This window comes from Thalassophryne amazonica, chromosome 17, assembly GCF_902500255.1.
Source record: "Thalassophryne amazonica chromosome 17, fThaAma1.1, whole genome shotgun sequence".
Taxonomy (NCBI): Eukaryota; Metazoa; Chordata; class Actinopteri; order Batrachoidiformes; family Batrachoididae; genus Thalassophryne; species Thalassophryne amazonica.
Genome location: NC_047119.1, coordinates 1646840 through 1670076, shown reverse-complemented (window position 1 = coordinate 1670076; position 23237 = coordinate 1646840). Strand labels below are relative to the sequence as shown.

At 41.0% G+C, this 23237-nt stretch overlaps 1 protein-coding gene and 1 long non-coding RNA gene across 2 annotated transcripts; both read right to left on the bottom strand.

The window, feature by feature from the left end:
* Positions 1–2326: 2326 nt before the first annotated feature.
* Positions 2327–17313, bottom strand: LOC117529058 (SEC14-like protein 2). Its single transcript, XM_034191759.1, has 12 exons — positions 17245–17313; positions 16923–16998; positions 8102–8145; positions 7138–7200; positions 6870–7058; positions 4360–4455; positions 4230–4290; positions 4068–4151; positions 3859–3965; positions 2949–3088; positions 2695–2864; positions 2327–2607 (listed from the first exon to the last, which is right to left on the bottom strand). The coding sequence occupies exons 1-12, from the start codon at positions 17296–17298 to the stop codon at positions 2477–2479; spliced, it is 1215 nt and encodes a 404-aa protein (XP_034047650.1). The 5' UTR covers positions 17299–17313; the 3' UTR covers positions 2327–2476.
* Positions 17314–18916: 1603 nt separating this feature from the next.
* LOC117529065 lies at positions 18917–23237 on the bottom strand. The gene is made up of 2 exons (XR_004565928.1): positions 22933–23237; positions 18917–22670 (listed from the first exon to the last, which is right to left on the bottom strand). It is a non-coding gene; the product is annotated as an uncharacterized LOC117529065 (long non-coding RNA).

Here is a 23237-nt window from a genome sequence, read left to right as displayed (position 1 = left end):
GTGTAAAGCTCAAACTCCTCATAATATATTTTGTTTCCATACATGCACATAGGTTGCGAACACTGTACATTCTATTCCAAATCAAAACATGAAGAAAAATGTATCTAATTTGTTGTTACTTTACAGAAAGTGAAGAAAAAAGGAATATTAGGCTGTTCAATAAAATATCAGTGTTTGTATTGTCTTCTTTACAAACTCAAACATTTCCTGTATAAAGTGAAAAATGCTTGAACTCATATTTAGTTGTATGAACACTGTTTCTGAGACCTGCTTCACATCTGTGTTTCATGGAGTCGACCAGCTTCTGTTTCCCAGTCCAGGTCCTTTGGACTACAGCCCACAGTTCCTCTGGATTTCTTGGTTTTGCCTCAGAAACAGTATTTTTGACGTCACCCCACAGGTTTTCTGTTGGATTAAGGTCCTGGGATTGGGCTGGCCACTCCATAACTGTAATCTGCTGGGTCTGGAACCGAGATGCTGCTGACTTGCTGGTGTGTTTGAGGTCGTTGTCTTGTTGAAACATTTCCTCTTCGTGACTTCTTCAAGTGTTCTGATGTGTTCAAACTGGTCCCTGATCCTGGTTTGTGATCAGTAGACCCGAGAAACTTCTCCACATCATGATGCTCCACCAGGCTTCACTGTCTTCACAGTGGACTGTGGCTTGAGTTCAGTTTTTGGGGGTCATCTGATGAGGAAAAAACTATCCTGCTGTCCTCAGTCCACCAAACGTTGTCCCGTTTCTCTTCAGTCCAGTCAGTGTGTTCTTTGTCAAACCTCTTCAACACCTGTAGTTTGTTTTTTGTGGGGACGTCTTGTCCATCCTTTGTCTTCACACAGACGTCTTCTAGTTGTTCCAGGACTCACAGGTACCTTCAGACCTCCTCTGATCCTCCTGGAGCTGATCTTTGTCATTCTGTCTGTTCTTTGATCCATCTGAATGGTGGTTTTTCGTTTTCTTCCACGTCTTTGTTGCCATTTTAAAAACATTTCAGATCATTTTATCTGAGCAGTCTGTCATTTTCTGCACTTCTTTATATGTTTTCTCCTCTCCAGTCAACTTTTTAACCAAAGTACGCTGTTCATCTGAACAATGTCTCGAACGACTCATTTGACTCTGATAGTCAGAGAAAAACACGACGACCAGCAGGAAGAACATTTACTGTCTTAATCCTTCAATAAGTTCCACCTGTACGGGTGAAATGAGGGTCACAGAAAGAAAAAGACAAACACTGATATTTTATTCAACAGCCTAATATTCTTTTATCTTCACTTTATGTAAAGTAACAACAAATCTGACACATTTTTCTTTATGTTTTGATTTGGAATAGAATGTACAGTATTCACAATGTATTTTTGATTTCGGAAATAAAAACTTATAAGGATTTTGAGCTTTACTCACTTTTTCAAACACACTGCTGTTATTTTGAACATGACTGTATTTAGTCACATAATAAGTAAGGGGCATGTTTTGGGGTTTTTTGTTCACATTATGTGATGTGTAAATAGAAAACTGGAGTTAGGACAATTCTTCTTCTTACTTATAAGGTTTTGAATAATCAGGTCCCATCTTATCTTAGGGACCTCGTAGTACCATATCACCCCAATAGAGCGCTTCGCTCTCAGACTGCAGGCTTACTTGTAGTTCCTAGGGTTTGTAAGAGTAGAATGGGAGGCAGAGCCTTCAGCTTTCAGGCTCCTCTCCTGTGGAACCAGCTCCCAATTCAGATCAGGGAGACAGACACCCTCTCTACTTTTAAGATTAGGCTTAAAACTTTCGTTTTTGCTAAAGCTTATAGTTAGGGCTGGATCAGGTGACCCTGAACCATCCCTTAGTTATGCTGCTATAGACGTAGACTGCTGGGGGGTTCCCATGATGCACTGTTTCTTTCTCTTTTTGCTCTGTATGCACAACTCTGCATTTAATCATTAGTGATCGATCTCTGCTCCCCTCCGCAGCATGTCTTTTTCCTGGTTCTCTCCCTCAGCCCCAACCAGTCCCAGCAGAAGACTGCCCCTCCCTGAGCCTGGTTCTGCTGGAGGTTTCTTCCTGTTAAAAGGGAGTTTTTCCTTCCCACTGTAGCCAAGTGCTTGCTCACAGGGGGTCGTTTTGACCGTTGGGGTTTTACATAATTATTGTATAGCTTTGCCTTACAATGTAAAGCGCCTTGGGGCAACTGTTTGTTGTGATTTGGCGCTATATAAATAAAATTGATTTGATTTGATTTGTGGATGAAAGTGGACGAAGCCTGTGACTGGATATTCCCACATGTGATTAATCCTGAAAACATTACATGTTGCAGCATTAGAAAGTGTTTATTCTACACTGAACGATGAGGTAATGATGTTACTGTGGTTCTGGTTTGAAATATCAAAGACGTTTTCTTGTTTTGAACTATAGATACAATAAAAAATAAAAAGCCTCCCAAACTAGAGAAGTGTAGATTTTGCTGCGTCCATCCGAGGGTCTTGGACTTGATCACTGCAGCTTCAGGTTTGTTCTGCTGCTGGAGGTCTGCAGGTGTCCTTCAGCAGGAGGAAGAACCTCCACATTGTAGTTCACCTTCTTGGACTGCAGGAGGCTGTAGCTGTTGTCAAAACACACCACGTCTGCACAAAGTAAGAGAGAAGGACGAGGGCCGTCAGCGGGCATGAGGCGGCGCCCGGAGAGCTCCGTGTTACCGGTCGGTTACTCACAGACTCCAGGCTCAGGACAGGTGAGACAGCTGTCTTCTGGGACCAGGTGTGCATTGTAGCGTTCACTGGGCAGAACCTGTAGCATTTCAGAAAGCTTTTGACTGTCGCCTTCTTTGGTGCGCCTGTACACGCCAAACCCAATATCTGCCCCGTCGCTGGAAAACTGCCACCTGCAAAAGAGCAGGGACATCGATACAGTTCAGACAGGTTTCAGGTTTGGCATTAAAGCCATGAATCAGCCGTTTGTTCTGTACCTCAGAAGGCTGCTGGGAGCTTTAACGTCGTATTCCAGCTGTAATGTTGAGCCGCGGCTAACGGTCACGCTGCTATCGTACTGAACCTTCACAGAGTCCTGAACATAGTACGACTTGGGGACAACACCGCCATATTTGATCTGCAAACACAACAGAACAACCATCACACACACAGTCGTGGTTTGGCAACACTCGTATGCTAGCATGTTACATGAACATTCTACCGCGTCTGGACTTTGCACCAATTGACAGAAAACTGTTTTTAATGTCTCGAAAATGATTTGGCATCAGGTCTCAACATTTTCATGTTCAATGATCAAATATTTTGGTGGACAGAGGATTTTCCTTCAAGTTATACAATTTTCAAAATAGTCATTTTGTAGCTCTGAACCATATTTTATTGTATTTAGTCAGGAAAAGCAAAAAACATGTAAAGAAGAATCGGTCTGTAAGTTGGATTTTTTTTAAGATAATGTGGCACAAGTGCTTCATGCAACAAGATGCAAGATGAATTTAATTAGTGCACCATTTATTTGTAAAGCAAACACTGTGTTAGTGAGCAGAAGCTAATGGGGTTCATTAATGTTATTGAACAAGGCACAAAGAACTCTGTAAACTGCTTCTGGTTTATAGAGTTCAAAGCTAAATGTGTGCATGTTTACTTCACTAAATGTAATAGCATGTTCTGCTGCCATATGCTAACAGACTTGTTATTTCAATAATACAACAAGCTAACTGCAATTGTTTCCTTCTATGTCATTCATTAACTTGCCTTATGACATCACACAGACATCCTACAGGAAAACAAACAGCTGTTGTTTTCACTGCGATCCTTTTATGTGCTTGGATCCACGCCCACTTGAAACGTTACCACTTTGAAACGTTATCCACCCTGTGTGTTGAGCCTCACCTTGGTTCTGCAGCGAGGATCCCCGTCAGGGTCAGTGAGGGTTCCTCCGTACACCACCGGCAGCTGATCTGCATCAATGTTTTGACGCAACACTTCCTGCCAGTTACCTAAAAATGTATTAAACATCTGCAGGAATGTAATCCACCATCAACAGTCACAAGATAGTTTTGCACACTGCAGGAGTCATGTATTGAAAATAAGTTTCTTACTTCCTACAATGATGATCTTATGTTGAGTTTCCTCACACAGGAAGTGTTTGATTAGGTTGTAGGCCACAGGAAGAAGTTTTGGAGCTACAAGACACAAACTCAGATTCATGCAAAAATAAGAAATGCGTCTGTGGCTCCTTAACTTGAGACGTGTTTTAGTACCTTTGATGAGAAAGACCCGTTTCAGCCCCTCTGGGTAATTGTCCTCAAACATGGTGAGGATCTACAGGAGAAGGACGGAGTCAGCAGAGAGTGGCAGCACGGGCGCAGTGTGAGCAGCAGACAAACTAACCTCTCCGTAGACGTCAATCGCAGGCTTCCACATGTGTTTGAGTCCCAGCCCTTCACAGTCGTAGATCAGAGTGATGGATTCAATGTTCCTCCCCAGCTGACAAGAGGAGACGGTCAGAACGGAGACGTCGGGAGAAGGAAGGAGAGGAAATGAGGAAAAGAAAAGGCAGAGAGCAGGAGGAAAAGAACAGAAGGTATTGAATCAGAAAACAGACAACATGAGAAAATGTTCCAAGGACAAGATCAACTTTAAGGACCAGTGAGAAATAATTCAGTCAAATTGTGTATTTCTAACAGAGGGCTGTATGTATCTCTGTTTTCACTCCGTCCAACATAACATTTATCTGATCCTTTGGAGTGCGTGGGATACCATGATTACGTACGATAGTTCCGTAGGTGCGACTATGTTTGTTTGTCTCTACAGTATGTGTCTCTGAGACAGACTGGCGTCCTGTCCAGGGTGAACCTGCCTCACGCCCTGTGACTGCTGGGATAGGCTCCAGCACCCATGCGAGCTCACACAATCGGCACCAGTGGGCACTCATACCATGCAAAAGTACAAAGCTTCGTCTACATAAGTATATTAATTCAGTGTTTGTATTAAATTATTCTCAAAGTGTTACACCTTTGAATCCAGGGATCCATCATCTGCAAACCAACCATCTGTACACAAAGTTTACACATGAATCTGTGTGTATGAACAAACATTTCTATGTGTTTTATCTGCAAATGTATTTCTACTTAGAAATATGTGTTAATATTCACACAGTACTGACCAGGCATACACACAGCACCTAGTGGTCGAACCGGGAAACTGCAACTAGAAAACATTGGTGCTGTTGCAACATGTAGCCTCATCTACATACGTCCTTCATTTCCTCTGGTTAATAAATACACAATTCATAATTATGTTGAGTTACAAACAGACGTGTAGCCTCACTGGCGTCAAAACCAACAAAACGCTCCTGACCCGTGTGAACTAAAACCTCATCAACGGGCATCTCGTTCTCTTCCTGCTATAAGGCACAAACCAAACCGTTTCCCTCCTGAAGTTTTATACTCACAACGAGCTCATCCTATTTCTGCTGCTCAAATTTCATGAGGAGAGTTTATCTTAATAAAGACAGCGCTGTGATGTCACAGGAGCACAAAGCGTATTTTGGCTTAACTGCACTGATAACTAACTGTCCACTTTGTTAATAAGAAAAATTTGATGCTTGTTCTCGTGATGAGCTTGTTAAAGCTTGTTAACATTATGTTCATAAACAAGTAACAACAGGAGGGAATGTCGGCATGAATCATCATCGGCACCGAGTGTTGGCACTCACAGCATTTTTTTGGGGGGGGGTCATTTGTCCAAGGTGGATAGTGTTCGTGTCTTGGTAAAGGCAGCTTGTTGAAAACAGATTTCCGTTACATTTTTCAAAGTATTCCAAACTTGCCACAACAAACACAGCTGGGCCTGGAGCTTATCCCAGCAGTCACAGGGTGTGAGGCGGGGTCTCCGCAGATGGGATGTCTGTCTATTGCAGGGCCATCAATTTAATTCAGTTATACAGTGCCAAATCCCAAGGTCACCCCAAGGTGCTTCACAAGGGTCCAGTCAAACCTTACCAACCTCAATAATTTAACAGTTTCTGTCATGAAACAGAAGAAAAGCTTTCTGTATTTTCTATTACACTCCTGTATCAAAAAAATAGGGGTGCAATGGTACAGAAAAATCAGGGAGTGAAGCGTTTTCAACAGGGCGGAAACAAGAAACACAAGAGTAATGATATGTGGCTTCTGTACTTTAGGCTCCAGTGCGACTGGATACTCGAGTTTATACATGGGTAGAAAATGCTTTTTCTTGAATTCTTTTCTTTTTAAACTTTTTATTCATCACATTTTCAAGGAACATTTTCAGAAAAAAAAACAACTTATTTCCATCATTAACAGGACTCAGAATGACAAAAAAGAAGGGCTACATTAAATAAGGTCAAACTAGGGAAAAAAGGGGTAACAAGTAAAATACCAGAAATGAATCATAAGTCTGTATGTCACAATATCAGGGTATCTTTATGTCGATCTGTTTCAGTAGATAAATACACACACCATTTTTTTCCCCATGTTTTCCCTCTTCATGATACATTTTTACACAGATGGGACTTCCTGTGGTATGACTTAATAGTCCCCAAAACACAGTACTTCAATTTTTGTTTGAACAAGAATACTTCAACATTTCAAATCTAGATTTCTGTTAACTTGCTGTGTGTGTGTGTGTGTGTGTGTGTGTGTGTGTGTGTGTGTGTGTGTGTGTGTGTTGAGGGGATTAAACATGTATTTTCATTAAAATTCTAAAATTTTGTAGAGCACTGAAAGTAAGAAGTCAGTGCACAGAACATGAGAAAAAGAAATGTAATGAGGGAAAATATTGTACTCACCATCTGACTGGTGATGCACAGTCAAGGAAAGGACACAAGGATAGAGAAAAGGAAACAAGAAAGGACGCAACAGGAATTTTTTCCTGACCTTCTCAGACTGTCGCCGACATTCTCTTGCCAGCTTCTCTGTGTGCAAGATCTTTGTCTTAAGATAGTCCTGTTTGGAAGCTGACGACAGAAGGCCTTTGGGATCCAGAGGACCGATGACATCATACCAGACGGGACTTCCCTCGCGGTCGTACCCGCACATCCCTCCAGACACATATTTCTCAATCACCTGGTGACACCAAAAGTGTTGAGTGAAAAGGACACATGACAATGAAAAACACAGGGTGATAAGCACACGGCGTCTGTACCTCTGGAGGCTTCCAGTCTGATACAATGGTGTCGACGTTCATCAGTCTCCTGAACTCCAGGTGCTGCAGAGAGAAACTAGTCAAAACCTTCAGTGAAGACATTCTGCACGGACCCACGGCTCCCTGGACAACTGATCTTAAGGCTGCCGTTGACAAGTAGCACAGCTCTGCAGAAGATTTTAACAAGTTATGGTTCAGTGATTTTTCACCTTTGACCCAAAAACCAAAAGGCGTCTTGAGGTCACACATACACAGTAAATTTTGCTGAGTAAAAATAACATTTGGTCCCAGTCTAAACAGAGTTAAAAAATCAAGTGTTTCTACTCCAATAAGAGTTGATTTTACACTGTAATAGAGTTGATTTAACTCTAATTTGGACTGGAACCAAATGTTATCCCAGAAGAGTAAATTTTACTCAGCAAAATTTACTGTGTAGCAAGTTTAGTGACAATCAGGCAATTCAGAAAGAAGTTATTGTGTTCACAAGCTTTGGTCAAAGCACACTCCAGTGAGCTCGACCTTTTGTTCCCAAAGACAATAAATAGTCTTCCTGGGGTCAAAATACCAAACACACCTACCACATTTTGTGGCAATCAGACAATAAAACAAGAACTTACTGTGCTCACAGTTTTACAAACTACACTTCAGAGACCTGAATGTTTTTGTCCCCACATCAGTATTTTTCATGGAGTCACTGTGTCCTGCAACATCACGTCTGGTGACAATCAGACCAGTACAGCTGAAGCCATCTCAAACCTTAGGTGACTGACTGACTGTCTGTCTGTCTGTCATCCAGCCTACTGTCTGACTGACTGTCTGTCTGTTTGACTGACTGTCTTTCTGACGTCCAGCCTACTGTCTGACTGACTGGTCAGTTGACTGATGTCCAGTCCACTGGCTGTGTGTCGTGGGAACAAACCAAAAACCAAATGGTTGCCGGCCAAATAACAACAAACCCTCTTACCTTACGAATCATTGCTTCAGCTTTCTGCACATTGAAGCTGCGAGCTGCAAAAAGAGGAAAAATGCTGCCAAATTAATTCTGCATGGTCAAAATTCAAGATGACAAAAACTGTTGCAAGTTCAGCTTGAAGCTAGTTAATAAGGATGCTTACAAGCACCTTTCCTGGCACAGAGAGCTGTGTGAAACCCCTGTAGATGTTCCACAGAGGACGTGCCCTTTCTTGCACTCTGTTGCTTGTAACACCACAAGAACCTATCTGAGGATCATCCGTCATGGTATCACACATCCCCACAGCTTTTTTAACGCTCAGTTGTTTCACCACCTTTGCAGTCTGAGATTTTGTGGTCCACATCTGAATCCCATCAGAACCGTGGCCCAGGAGGCGTCCAGTGTCCGAGCAGGAAGACCAGCCTCAAAGTTTATTTTTCTCATTTACAATTTTGGAGCTGTAATGTTTGGGAAATCTTAAAGTTAACCCTCTGAATGCCACAACGGAATACATACATTATATACGTGTGTGTGTGTATATATATATATATATATATATATATATATATATATATATATATTTATGTTCGGGATGAGGAAACTGAAGCTCCTCCAACCACTTGTTGAATATTTCAAGTGATATTATTCCACCTTTTCAAATTTTGTGAAAGTCTTTTTTTACTGTACTTGTATGAGGAAAGCTGGCAGGAATATACCGTGATTTGAACCGTACCATGACCTCCAAACTGTGATTCATACTGAACTGTGCCGTTACACAGAGTAAAAACACAGATTATCATTAGGGTATTACATTTCTGATGGTCCATGAACTAAACTTGCCCATGAACTCATAACTGTTGCATAAAAAAACCTCTGATTAATACAGTAACAAGAGTCATCAGGAGATGACACATTCAATTCCCGCCTGTGGCCTTTCTGTGTGGAGTTTGCATGTTCTCCCCGTGTTTGTGTGGGTTTCCTCCCACATCCAAAGACATGCGGGTTAGGTGGACTGGAATCTTTAAATTGTCCGTAGATGTGCGAGTGGGTGTGAACATGTTTGTCTGTTTGTGGCCCTGCGACAGACTGGCGTCCTGTCCTGGGTGTACCCCGCCTCCTGCTCTCAGTAAGCGGTTGAAGATGAGTGTGTGTGTGTGTTTGTTTGATCTAAATTCTGTCAAAAGCTAAAAAATAAAAATAAAATCCTGGACTCCTCAGCACAACTGTGAAATGTCAATGGGACAAAAAGTCAAGAAACCCTCCAGTGATCAGCAAAGAAATAATAACAACAACAACACTGAAAGACATTAGATGGCTGATGTCCAACCGACAATCTACACACAGATATAAAAATGTACAGTCACAGCGCTTCACTTTTTCTACATTTGGTTATGTTACAGTCTTATTCTAAAATGGATGAAATTCTTTGTCCCTGCCCCACCAACAAAATTCTACACACAATACCCCATAATAACAAGGTGGAAAAAGTTTTTTTTTTTAGATTTTTGCAAATTTATTAAAAATAAAAACTAAGAAATCACACATACTTAAGTATTCAGTTTGTGCCATGAAGCTCAAATTGAGCTCAGGTGCCTCCTGTTTCCACTGATCATCCTTGAGATGTTTCTGCAGCTTAACTGGAGTCCACCTGGGGTCAATTCAGTTGATTGGACATGATTTGGAAAGACACACACCTGTCTACATATAAGGTCCCACAGTTGACAGTCGGAGCACAAACCAAGCATGAAGTCAAAGGAATTGTCTGTAGACCTCAGAGACAGGATTGTCTGGAGGCACAAATCTGGGGAAGGGAACAGAAACATTTCTGCTGCTTTGAAGGTCCCAATGAGCACAGTGGCCTCCATCATCTGTAAATGGAAGAAGTTCAGATCCACCAGGACTCTTCCTAGAGCTGGACGCCCGTCTAAACTGAGTGATCGGGGGAGAAGGACCTTAGTCAGGGAGGTGACCAAGAACCTGACGGTCACTCTGTCAGAGCTCCAGCATTCCTCTGTGGAGACAGGAGAACATTCTGACTACTCGCAGTAGTGCCTGTGGAGTTTTTGATCCAGGGAAACGTCTCTGTGAACCACTGCTCCTTTGCTGCAGAGTGCAGAGGGGCGAGGGGGGTCTGAGCTGAGGCGTGTCCGTCACTGAGACGAGAAGCCTTCATGTGAGACGTCCAAGTGTCTTCCGCACTTAGCAGTTCTGTCACTGAACACCGCAAAGCCAAGACAGCAACGTGCAATATTTGCAAAACCGTTGTTTATTTCAGTGGAAGCGCCAGGCGGAGGCAGATGTGACCTGAATGAAACATTAACCAGAGCAAAAAGACAAAATCAGCCAGGGAACGACGATTTACCCAGACTGGCTTCAAATATGAGTAAATTAAGTACTTTTTAATCTTTTTGGTGGTTTTGTGTTGAGTTTTGTAAATGAGGAAATGCTCTGACCGACCTGAAAGCACTTAATGCATTCAGAGCAGGTGTGCCATCTAGTGTTCAAGAGATGAAACTTCAGCCACTGACCAAAGAATAAATACATTTCTTTAATTCTTTCACCAAAACATCAACTCTAGGCTCACATCTTAGATGTACCTTCTGGCAAACTGTAGCTGTAGTTCTGAGATCTGCACAGTAAATGTTCACAAAATTACATTTGATCTGTTTTTGTTTTTTGTTGTCATTTTAAAAACAAAGATCAATTTAGCTTTGCTAAGGGACTCATTCAGAAACACAATTTTTACACTCAAGTTTATATTGCGATATATACTGTTACCGTGATATGAATTTTAGGTCAAATTGCCCAGCCCTAGGCTGTATACACAGATTGTTATGTGCAGACGCAGGTTGAGGAGCGGACCAACGTCTGACCGAACCCAGCGCTAAATAACCAGAAAGCGTTTCCACAAACAAAATGATTTTATTTCCCCTCCAGTGCAATAATTAGTGTACAACATAAATATTTAGTTTGTCTGGCGGAGTGAAGGATGGCGCGCTCTCCAGCGCCCAAAAGGATCGAAGCCTCGGCGCTTCTGGACTCAGATTCACCGCCAAACACCCCACAGGTGGACACGACAAACTGACTCTGTGAAGGATGGAAAAGGTGAGGTAAGTCAACAAAGCTACAGCAAATATCTTTCAGAGGCACACACTATCAGCAACACATTCAGGTCTGAATTTAAGCTTTATGTAAATGAGCAGCTTCTCACAACAGGTAGAGGATCATCAGTCCGTACGCCACGGCAGTGAGAAACAAACTGCACAATTCTCATCAATGTTCAAATATACTGCGTAACAAAATGCCAAATTACTATTAACGATCATTCAGACAATAATCACCTCTGATGTGTGCTGACAGCATGTGTCCCTCACCCGTCCTCCTTCACAGGCACGATGTGTCAAACCCTGGCGCGGTCCTCAGCGTCTCACAAACGAACATCACAAGGTCGAGTTCCCGGCAATTCTGCTTGAATCACTCATGGCTTAAATGCAGAACGCCATCTAATTATCTGCCTCAGCTGAAAGTCTTTAAGTTTGCACGTGAAACATCCTCCACAGGTGCAGCTAATAATGCTGATGAGGGTGAAGTACTCTTCTGCCAGCACCTTCTCCACAGACAAAAACCAGTTTGCATACCACCTGGAGAGCAAAGAAAAGAAAACACCAAAACATCCAGCCAAACCCCCCAACACACAACAGATATTTCATTTTTAAAAAAAAGATAAATTATTAAATAATTTAAACTTACTTTTTCTTTTGTGATTTATGACACTATAACGGCAGTACACTGAACAAAAGACATTTCTGAGTTGCACCTGCTGCTCATCACAATTGTGCTGTTTCTAAAGAGGTGCAACGAGGTTTAATGTCCAGAGGCTTCATGTTGTTGATGTGAACAAAATCCAACAGTTTCTACTGTAAATCTGCCGATGAACATGATTTGACTTCAACGTTACAGTAAACAACTACTACAACATTACAATACAAAACACTAAACACTTTAAGTCCTTTGTTAATTATTAAAGAACTGCAAATAGCATAAGAGTTCAAGAGTACAAATACCTGCTGACCACAGAGCAGAAAACATGACTGTTCAGAACATTTTACCTGTTTATTGAGGGAAGGACAACATCCGAGGTTAACAGCTAATACAAATATTGAACTATATTAACTATCGACTTATCTGAACTAAAGAAACACCGACAGGCTCAACATCCTGTAGCACAGAAAAGTTACCCAGTAACACTGGATAAAAAAAAATAAAATAAATTACATACGATGGTCAAATGGTTAAAACAGTGAGTGGAATGATGCTTTGGACCAGAGGTTCATTGGTTCAAACCTCTGTCAACCCAGAAAATCACTCAGGGCTTTTTTCTTTTTTGTTTTTGTGTGTCATGGAGTGACGTGTGCAAACAGTGATATGATTATTTTTAAATGCAATGTGATTTATTTGGAAGTCTAATAATCCTTGTCCATACGTTAGTTCCTGTTCTATCAAAAGGGAAAATATTGGTATCCTTGAGAAATTGCTTACCTGTATTTTCCAGACTATATGTCACACCAGAGTATTAATCGCATATGTACAAAAACACGCCATGATTGGGGTGTGTGTGTGTGTGTGTGTGTGTGTGTGTGGCATAAATAAGTTGCACCAGTTTATAAGTTGTATTTATTTTTGAAACGAGGTACTGGCAACAAGTAGCAAACTTAATTTGCTTGGCATATTATTTATAATGCAAACACTGTGTTAGCCAGCAGAAGCTAACAAGCTACATAACATTATTGTATGAGACACAAAGAAGTCAAGTAAAATGATTCTTCACCGTTACCCCCATAATGTGAATCATTTGCAAATCATGAATTATCCAAAACCATGAATTGCAAATCATGAATATTGAAAAATATCTTCCAAAACGTGAATTTCTTGACAATTTGGTGTCTGTGCAAGGCCAAGGAGCCAATGGTGCAAAGCTGCCAACTGTGGGATTATGACTGCATGCCTCCCAGTTTCACTGCACCGCGGGGCTTCACGTCACCCCTCGGCTCGCGCGCGTTAGACTCTTTCACGTTCCCGGTGAACAATCCAACGCTTGATGAATTCTGCTTCATGATGACAGGAAGAATCGACATCGAAGGTTAAAAAGTGATGTTGCTATGAACGCTCGGCCACCACAAACCAGTTCTCCTTTTGGTCACTTTTCTGACACCTGTTGCTTAAAACTCCGAAAATCAGAAGGATGGTGAGGCCCTGCTGTCACAGTCTGTATTCATACTGAGAATCAAGATCAAGCGACCTTCTGCTCCACAGGAGGTTTCTGTCCTCCCTGAGTTTGACACCTGTGTTACTGTTTGACAGGTGCACCGCCCCAGTCAGACTCCCCACCTGCTGCTGTCCCCGGAGCGGGTCACATCCAGCATTTGGGGCTCACCTCACTGGGTGTAGCAACAAAATGTATGTCATGAATGACATTCATGTTTTGTGAGACCTGCGTTCACATTTTGTGGGATATGTTATTCATGGGTTGCAGAAAAAAAATTATTAATGGTTTGAGAAAATTCAGTTTGCACAAATTTTCATTAATTCATTAATGGTTTGCCAATAATTCATAATTTGCAGCAGATTCACATTTTGGGGGTCAACAACCTCACTAAATGTAAATAAAGTTCATAAATGATTATACTTTTTTTTTTTTTTAAGACTTTAGCTCATTTAGCCTCACAGTTCTCCTCAATGCAGTTCTGAATGTCCCACAAAGTGCAAACAAGTGCCAACTAGTATGAAGGTTATTCCCTGTCTTTATTCAAGACCATATGAAAGTTATTGCCTTGCTTTATTAGCGTATGGTCTTTCAGATTAAGAGCATGATTTATTAAATTGTTCATTCTCTCAGACCTAGCACTACTCCTCACACAGACCACCTTGTTTTATGGCAGTTGGCATCCAGCTTAACAGTTCATTGCTGCCACCTTCTGCTCTGGAGTGTGAATCACAGTACTTCTTTCACATCAGTATACAGGAGTGACTTGTCACTTGGGTAGACTGTGCCACAGTGTGCCACACAAGTGCAAACCCTCAACGATGAAACTATTTCTTTTTACATATGTAATTCAGTTCTAAATATAAGTTGCAGGACGAGCCAAACAAGTAAAAAATATAAAATAAATCACAACTCCACATCCACCCTTACCAAAAAGTAGTATATGCAAGCACGTTTCAAGTATACTTTTTATATACTTACCAGTACTATTTTTTGGTAAGGGCAGAACCCCCCCCCCCCCCCCCCCCCACACACACACACCCACCTACCTTCAACTGCTTAGTCCAATTAGGGGTCGCGGGGGGCTGGAGCCTATCCCAGCAGTCATAGAGCTCAAAGCGGGGTTCACCCTGGACAGGACGCCAGTCTGTCACAGGGCCTCCAGAAACTACAGTACTTTTAAATTTTTTGGTAAAGTTCACCCCCAAAAATGTAACAAAATTCCTGAAAAATTAACAAACTGACTTACATTCAAAGTCACAAGGAAAAAAAAAAGACATGTAAACATGGTTTTGCTTGTAACTGCCCTCATGTAATATGACATATATCTGTCTGCCCCCTGCTGGTCACATCTCTGCTACTTCCAGAGAAATTGTGAACAGATGTGGTTGAACTCACATGAAATAAATTTATCAGTTTCTTTCATTTCTGACGTCTGGTGGCCACTAAGGTCATCGCTGCTACTTCATAAGCAGAAGTAGCAAAAACAGCTTCACGCCACATTTCTTGTCCCTCGAGTGTTTGGCCCAAAGAACTGTGGCTCTTTTTGAACTGGTTCTTGTCCACTACACTGTAAACATGCGATAAGACATGAAGACTAAAGGAGTAAATCCTTCTTTCACGTTGCACTGATACACAAAACTGAGTTACTGGTTAACTAGGACAAGACTCGGAGTCTTCTTCATTATTATTTCACCAAACACTGTGTCCGGGCTTTAAACATATCACCTCTGAGTCAAGACCACATAAAACAAACTTTCACACAGATTAGATTGGAACAGTAACCTCAACACGTGTGTGTGTGTGTTGTTAAGACTTTAGGTTACTAGGGCCTCCTGGATCACAGAGTCCGGTCTTAGAGACATCAAACAAAGGCATCAGATTCATAAACCTTTATGTGCCGAGTTCATTTCCATTAAAGGAAACATGAGCAACTTTAATGACATCAGCTAATGACAGAGGACGTTATTTTTCAGAGTACAACGCTTTAAAGGCTGAGTGGTGCAGTTACATGTTTCTAGGAGAACTCAGACATTTTGGAACTTCAGGCCTCTTTTTGGATTGTTTTGGGTTCAAGTTTTTTTTGTGTGCTTTGCTGGAATTTGTGGTTCAAATAAATATGGATAGACGTCAAATTCAAATAGCTTATCTGTATATTCAAAATGATCCAAATATTCTGCCATGACATTGTAAACAGACGTACGGTAACGACTTCTTTGGTCTCTCTATGTGTTAACAGACTGCCACCACAGAGGAACACTGGCGTGAGGTGTTGTGTTTAAACATTTATTTGTTTATGTATTAATTTTCTGGGGTTAGGAAGGGCATCCGGTGTAAAACCTGTGCCAAAATCAACATGCAGGATGTGCTGTGGCGACCCTGAGTGGAAGAACGAGGGAGCAGCTGGAGGGTCTCCCTTACTGGGGTTCAGACGCAGACGTGCACCTCCGTGAGGAAACGCATCCTGACACAGCTAATGACATTTTACCAGCAACAAGTGTTTTAGCGTGACACTTTTAGCTTAGCCGTGTGCTAACAGTGTTAGCTGTGTAGCCTGTGACAGCTTTAACCATCAAACTAAATACGGGAAGAATTCAAATTGAACATGTGCACTGGGCATTAAAACTGATGTGCAAAACTGTGCACTAACTGTGCACCTGTTGCAAGTTTATGATTCAGACCTGAAATGTATTTAGCTCTTAAACAAACAACAAAAGCAAAAAACAGTTTTACCCAACACGATGACTTTAATATAGCTAAAAAAACATAGAAAAAAGCTAACACTTACCAGGCATTTGTCTATTTTTCTAGTCAAAACATCTAATCCACACTTAATACAAGATATAATCACTTAAATAAATTCTCTGTAAAACGTAAGGATACAAGGATGAGATAAACGGATACTTTTTAGATAATACTTCTTAAAATCATGTTAAGTGAAAGTTTCTTGAAACATCTTATTTGGAATTATTTATATCCAAGACAATTTTTTTTTGAGTCACCATGAGATTTTTAGTCAGAAAATTCACTCAAGAAGTTATGGTGAGTCAAAAATACAAAAAAGAGGCTTGTTTTGTGTCAGATACGACTCAAAACAAAGGAGGGGAGGTGGCCAAGTGGTTTGCGCACTTAGTTTCAGTGCAGAAGGTTCCCGGTTCAAACCCCGCCCCCGCCACATTTCCCCATGTAATGTGGAGTTGCAGCCGGTGTGAAACTTGTGCCAATTCAACATGCAGATCCACCTCAGATTTGCTGTGGTGAACCCAAGTGCAAACAAGAGAGCAGCTGAAGAGACTTACAGATAGTTTGACTGGAAATTAGATAAATATGGATAATTATACTTTTTTGAAAATTTTTTATTTTTGTGTTTTCCCTGTAATCAATGCCAACATGATAAAATTCATGTCATGTTCAGTGGTTGGATTTCCAACACTCCTGGTAAACTCCCCCCCCCCCCCAAAAAAAAACTCTGGTTAGTTTTACTTTCACTCTGAGCATCCGACTGGTTTTGTGTCACTGCTAATGGTGCAGACCATGTAGGTGAGAGTGGGCGGAGCTCTCTAGTCTCACCTCTGAGCCAGCGGAGGAGGTAGTGGTCGTGCTGAGCGGGCAGGTTAGGGAGGATGTCCTGGAGCCTTCCCCGAAACTGGAACCAGACAACAGAGAAAATCAAAGACAGCTAATAATCAGATCAAACCATAGGCCTGATAGGACCGAGTATTTCTATGACCAGCCGTAGTTCTACTACTGTGAATACTTCAGACGTAGTATGCAGCTACACTGCAGCCAGGTTATCAGGTTTGGACCCAAAGACAGTCTGTATGTACAGGGTCAGAAACTCAAAACAGATCATGACAGGTTTCTTTAGAAAAGCCTTTGTTGATGTTCTTACCTCTGTTAAGATTTGGGCCTGTTTGGGGCTCAGGACTCCGGCTCGCCCGCTCATGTCTGCCGGCGCTGTTCTTCTCTTGTAACTGAGAGACCATCTGTGAGAACAAACCGGTCTGGAGGTAAACACCCTACAGTCACAGACCCAGGTGAGGCGGTGGACTTTAATCCCTTATCTGCAGCCCCTCTCTCTCTCTCACACACACACACACACACACGTTTGCCTTCTGGAAAACATTATCTAATCAGGAAACTAACGGTTTATATAACAGACTTTTTCTTCACAGGGGACCTGGGGAAGGGAAAGCAAAATCCCACCAGAGAAAGAACTCAAACAACAGTGGCCATAAAGTTTATTTTATTCTTTAAATATACAAGAAAGTGATTTAGGGCCAGATACCAGGTTCACCAAATAAAGCTGGTGCTTATGAATAAATAGGTGATTTACAGAAAACACTTCCAACAATTACAAAGCTTTAAAGTATTTATCATGTTGACAGGACAGAACGTTTTAATCACCCTGAAAAGAAGAAAGAGCTAATAATGCCAAGAACGATGCTGCCCTCTTAAAGAAAACTGAAAAGAAAAAAGTCTCGGCATTTTCCCGTTTCCAATAATAACAAAATTCAAAGATCAATGAGCTCTGCAGAAACTGACACCTGCTCTTTAAGGTATTTTACACAACAGGTGAAACAAGATGAGATTCAAATGAAACCTTTACTCCGGTTGCTCAATAACTCCTTTTGTATTATTAAAATCTGTGGTTGCTGCAGCTGAGAGCACAGAAACTGTTTAGCCGAGTGCGTGGACGCGCCAAAGGTGGACAGATCTGGAGAAAAGCAAAGTTTAAAAGTCAGACCAGGTACTACGTACAAACAGAGAAACCTGTTTGTTTAAATGACTGCAGATCCACAATCATTTTTTTTTTTTTTTGCCTGAGTTATGGCAGAATGTACAGGCTGTGTGGGCACGTTTAAAGGGGTCATATGGTACAAACTGTCAGCAGGTCAGTAACAGTCACCAGGTGTCTTAGAGACATATTAAGATCTGCACCCAATTTACAGTCGTGTTCAGAATAATAGTAGTGCTATGTGACTAAAAAGATTAATCCAGGTTTTGAGTATATTTCTTATTGTTACATGGGAAACAAGGTACCAGTAGATTCTCACAAATCCAACAAGACCAAGCATTCATGATATTCACACTCTTAAGGCTATGAAATTGGGCTATTAGTAAAAAGTAGAAAAGGGGGTGTTCACAATAATAGTAGCATCTGCTGTTGATGCTACAAACTCAAAACTATTATGTTCAAACTGCTTTTTTATCAATCCTGTGAATCACTAAACTAGTATTTAGTTGTATAACCACAGTTTTTCATGATTTCTTCACATCTGCGAGGCATTAATTTTGTTGGTTTGGAACCAAGATTTTGCTGGTTTACTAGTGTGCTTGGGGTCATTGTCTTATTGAAACACCCATTTCAAGGGCATGTCCTCTTCAGCAGCAAATTTTAACCTCTTCTGCACGTCTTATTTAACAGAGGGACTTTGCAGGGGATTCTTCAAATAAATTAGCTTCACACAGGCGTCTTCTAACTGTCACAGCACTTACAGGTAACTCCAGACTGTCTTTGATCATCCTGGAGCTGATCAATGGGTGAGCCTTTGCCATTCTGGTTATTCTTCTATCCATTTTGATGGTTGTTTTCCATTTTCTTCCATGTGTCTGTTTTTTTTTTTTTGTCCATTTTAAAGCATTGGAGAAAATGATTTCAGAATTGCTCATTTCTGGAATTAACTGCCTCATGTTTTAGTCTCATGAAACTTGCAACACTATCAAAAATAGGAACTCTTGATTCATTCATGAAAAGTTTTTTCAAAAAAATAACATTAAAAAAAAGCAAATATCTGATACAATCTCTGCGCATTCAGTATATTATTCTACACATCTGGGAGTCTGAAAGGTTCCTGATTGAACACAGACACTGAGACATGTGGCTCCTTCCACAAAAATGGGATCACATGAAGCTACTGGAAAGAGTGCATGCACACATGGATTTGTATTGTCATATTACAGACTCCGCCTTCAAACAGCAAAGCAGCGATTCCAATTTACTTCCAATTCCGGTGGGATGAAGCTGGTGAAGAAAATGTACAATCTGCTGATGGCACTGAAATGAGACACGTCACATCTTTTAGAAACCAGGCAGGCCATTTTCAGCACATGAATAAGATGATCCCTGAGCACGGGGCGAACAGCGCTCATTACACTTTCAGTCAAAGTCCTCAGACTATTTGCCTCAGACTATAGATATTTGGTACCATCTTGGAAAACCAAAAGTATCGGTCAGTGTCATTTTTGCCTCCCAGAGATTTAAAAATGCATGTCAGACTTATGGAAAACGGAACTACAGCCAGGCAGGGGCTGAAAAGTACACCACGTTTTTTGTACAATCATAGGGATCTCAAAAAGGTCCAACTTGTACTACAGAACCTGACCAATATATCAGTTAGCCGATAAGATCAGCCGATATGAGCCTTTCACAAACATATCTGTATCGACGTTGTTTTTGATGGCATGAAAACACTTTTTTTTAACCAAATAATGTAGAAAAATCATTGTCTGTTGGAAATGTCTGTTTATATTGCTTACAATGCTGTCAAGCATGGCTGGGACCCCCACCACTCCTTGGTCACATTAGCTACAAGAGACAGAGGAAAAATGAGCAGGTGTCATTCATTTTCAAATATTAGAGTGACCCTTTTACAGTCACAAGAGACACGTGGTCGTCCTGCTGTCAGCTAGGCGGGACTAAAATAGATGAGAAGTCTATTTTATACAAATGCTGGGCAATACCACATGGTGACTGCCAATCTGAATGAAGGCAGTGATGGCAGGCTGAGGTACATTGGTTGGATGTTGGTTATACTTGTAGTTATTTCTAATAATGAAGCTCATGAGCCTCAATACAGCTGTATCATTCATTCATTCATATATATATATATATATATATATATATATATATATATATGGAAAAATATATCAGAAAATATCAAAGTATAAATAATACTGAAAATATGAGAATGAGAATAAATTGAAGACTAAACAGAGACACTCCGAGAGTGCAGATTTACATCTTTGACACAGATTCATGCACACATTCTTTGTGATTCAGTGATGCCAGTTTTTGGTTCTGTGTGGTCTTGATATTTGATCAATTCGATCCAAAATGGAGCCACTTAATCCTCGACTAACACACAGCTCCAGCAGGGGACCCCAGACTTCCCTTTCCCAGGCCACACTGACCACCTCTGACTGGGGGATCCCGAGGCCTTCCCAGGCCAGTGTGGCGATATAATCTCTCCACCTAGTTCTGGGTCTTCCCTAGGGATGGACGTGCCTCAAACACCTCCCTACCGCCCAGGAGGCATCCTTACCAGATGCCCGAACCACCTCAGCTGAACAAGACAGAAACAGGATGAGACTTAGAATTTGTTCTTAACTGAGGTGGAGTCGGGGGGGGGGGGGCACCGTACCACTCAAATAGAAATAAAAAGGGAATCAGAGAGAAAGTATAGTGAGAGAAAGTATCAAATTGTGAATTACACAGATTTCCTTGTGCTCTTGCTGTCAAGACGAAAACCTGTGTTTTAAAAATGTTGAGGACAACATGCCTCCCTCAGTATATATGTACCACTTTAAGAAAAAAAAAGGGGGGGCATATATGAAGAATTAAAGAGGAGGCTAACAGAAACTTGGCTGCTTCACTAACTATCAGTGTGCAAAATATTAAAGAATTTGAACATACCATTTTCATTTTCTTTATGACAATCTGAGCATTTTTAATTTATTTTTCTTTGAATTCACTTTAAATGGCATTTTTCTCCAAAAAGGTTCCTTCACGGTTTTGCATTTGAACTCTTCATATAGGAGTTTATAGATGTGTTAAAAGTTATGTATTAAGGAGGAATTTTTCTTGAAGACCCTTAATGTAAAGATCCCATCAGCTGTGTGAAATGTCATTAAAAAAATAAATCAGACAAAATAATGATAAAGTAATTAAACTCTAAAGAGTGAGTGAGAAAGAAATAAGGCTGATGTGTACTTTTAGAGGATTGACCAGCTGCTCATTCAAAAAAGAAAAAAAAAAAAAAAGATCAAAACGTCTAGTCACTGTAGTAATAAAAAATGAAAATGACAACTGTTAAAAAAAAAATAACACCTTTTAAAAACATTTAAAGTTCATTGGTAGACAAATGTTAATGAGCCGTGCCCTACACCTGGCACAGAGCAGTGCAGCTCCGTGACATTACTCATTTCCAACAGACGTAATATTTGTCCTTTTCACGAGGTGCTTTAATGAGGTGTGCTCGGGGGCGGTGGGGGCGCATCACAGTCATGAGGCAGCAGAAAGCAAATGCAACACAGACCACCAGAAACCAGGGCTAAAGCTGAGTGTAAAGGTTTTCTGCTATGTATACAGCACGATATTCAGCTGCACTTACATAGGCAGGATGGCAAAACACCTACGCTCTGCTTGTGCAAACAGGGATGTGTATTAGCACATCAAAATACAACAGAACTGAAATTTTTTTTTAAGAGAAATAAAAGTAAAAACTGGGAAATGTTGCAGGAACCAGGTGTGTAATTACTTCTCAGGGAGCTTTGGTGGCTGCTCCTATAATTGACCTGTTCACAGGTTTTGATGCATTTCACACACATCCGTTTCCTTGGCAGAAAACCTCTCACTTTAGTCCACTATCTAAATAGCAATGTGCCAGGTTCTAGCACATTTAGAACACTCCCTTTCAGCCCTGTACATGATTTAGTGCTCAGCTCATCACAAAATGGAGTTTCATTTGCTCTTAACGCACCTATGCTTTAGATCACATGCTTTAGGGTCATCATGATAGGAGCCAATGCCTTACAACCATGAAAATGGTCCACAGCCCAAATATTTTGCAAAGAAAGAGGACGCTCTCAGTGAGCAGGTTTATACTCTGGATCTTCCTCATGCATATCCACATACTGTGCTTCATTCAGGAGATGCTGATAGCAGATAAAGATTCAGTCTTTGCGTGTGTACAATGTCTATATAAGAACATGTAGCATTGGTCCATGTTTTCTCATTTCCAAATCTGTTTATAGAAGAACAAACCAGCATTACGATACGACGCAGGTGACTTATTTGAACGTCCACAGGGTAAAGGCAGACACTTAGAGTACATAAATGGACATTACTTTACACCTGATGTTTATTACAGATGTCTTGCATACATATGATCATTAAGGATGGCAGGTGTCCCAACCCGACGTTATCTATCCACTGCACACTGTTTGTATTGTTGTGGTAAAGGAGGTTTGTATGTTCTGCATTATCACTGCATGAGTGGAGTGCTGGAGGAGAAAAGAAACAGCTGAAGACTTCACCTCACCAATTTCACTTTAGGGGAGGTGATGGTCCAGTGGTTAAAGCGTTGGGCTTGAGACCAGAGGATCCTGAGTTCAAACTCCAGCCTGACTGGAAAAATCACTAAAGCCCCTTGGGCAAGGTCCCCTAGTTGCTCCCGGTGTGTAGCGAGCGCCTTGTATGGCAGCACCCTGACGTTGTGGTGAATGTGAGGCATTATTGTAAAGCACTTTGACTGTCTGCTGCAGATGGAAAAGCACGATATAAATGCAGTCCATTTACCTTTAACCCTCAGGGGTTAAAGGTAAACCCACATAAATGGTTTTCATGTTTTTCTATCCCTAAAGGTTAACTGTTGAAAATATAATGGTCATTTAAATTTATTTTCTTATGATTACAAATTCACGCAATTCTAAATGAATGATGTTATTAATAAATACAAATGGCTGTTAGTTGCAGCTGTTATTATACAACCCCAATTCCAATGAATTTGGGACATTGTGTAAAATGTAAATAAAATGATTTTCAAATCCTCTTCAACCTATATTCAATTGAATACACCACAAAGACAAGATATTTAATGTTCA

What these genes read in the sequence shown, in the direction of transcription:
- LOC117529058 (XM_034191759.1), bottom strand. Translation starts at nt 17,298, where the DNA reads ATGAGCGGGCGAGCCGGAGTCCTGAGCCCCAAACAGGCCCAAATCTTA. An exon ending in GTCGGCGACAGTCTGAGAAG is followed by an intron (nt 4,456 to 6,869) that starts GTCAGGAAAAAA and finishes TCCTCTTGTCAG; the next exon opens with CTGGGGAGGAACATTGAATC. An exon ending in CGATTGACGTCTACGGAGAG is followed by an intron (nt 4,291 to 4,359) that starts GTTAGTTTGTCT and finishes CTTCTCCTGTAG; the next exon opens with ATCCTCACCATGTTTGAGGA.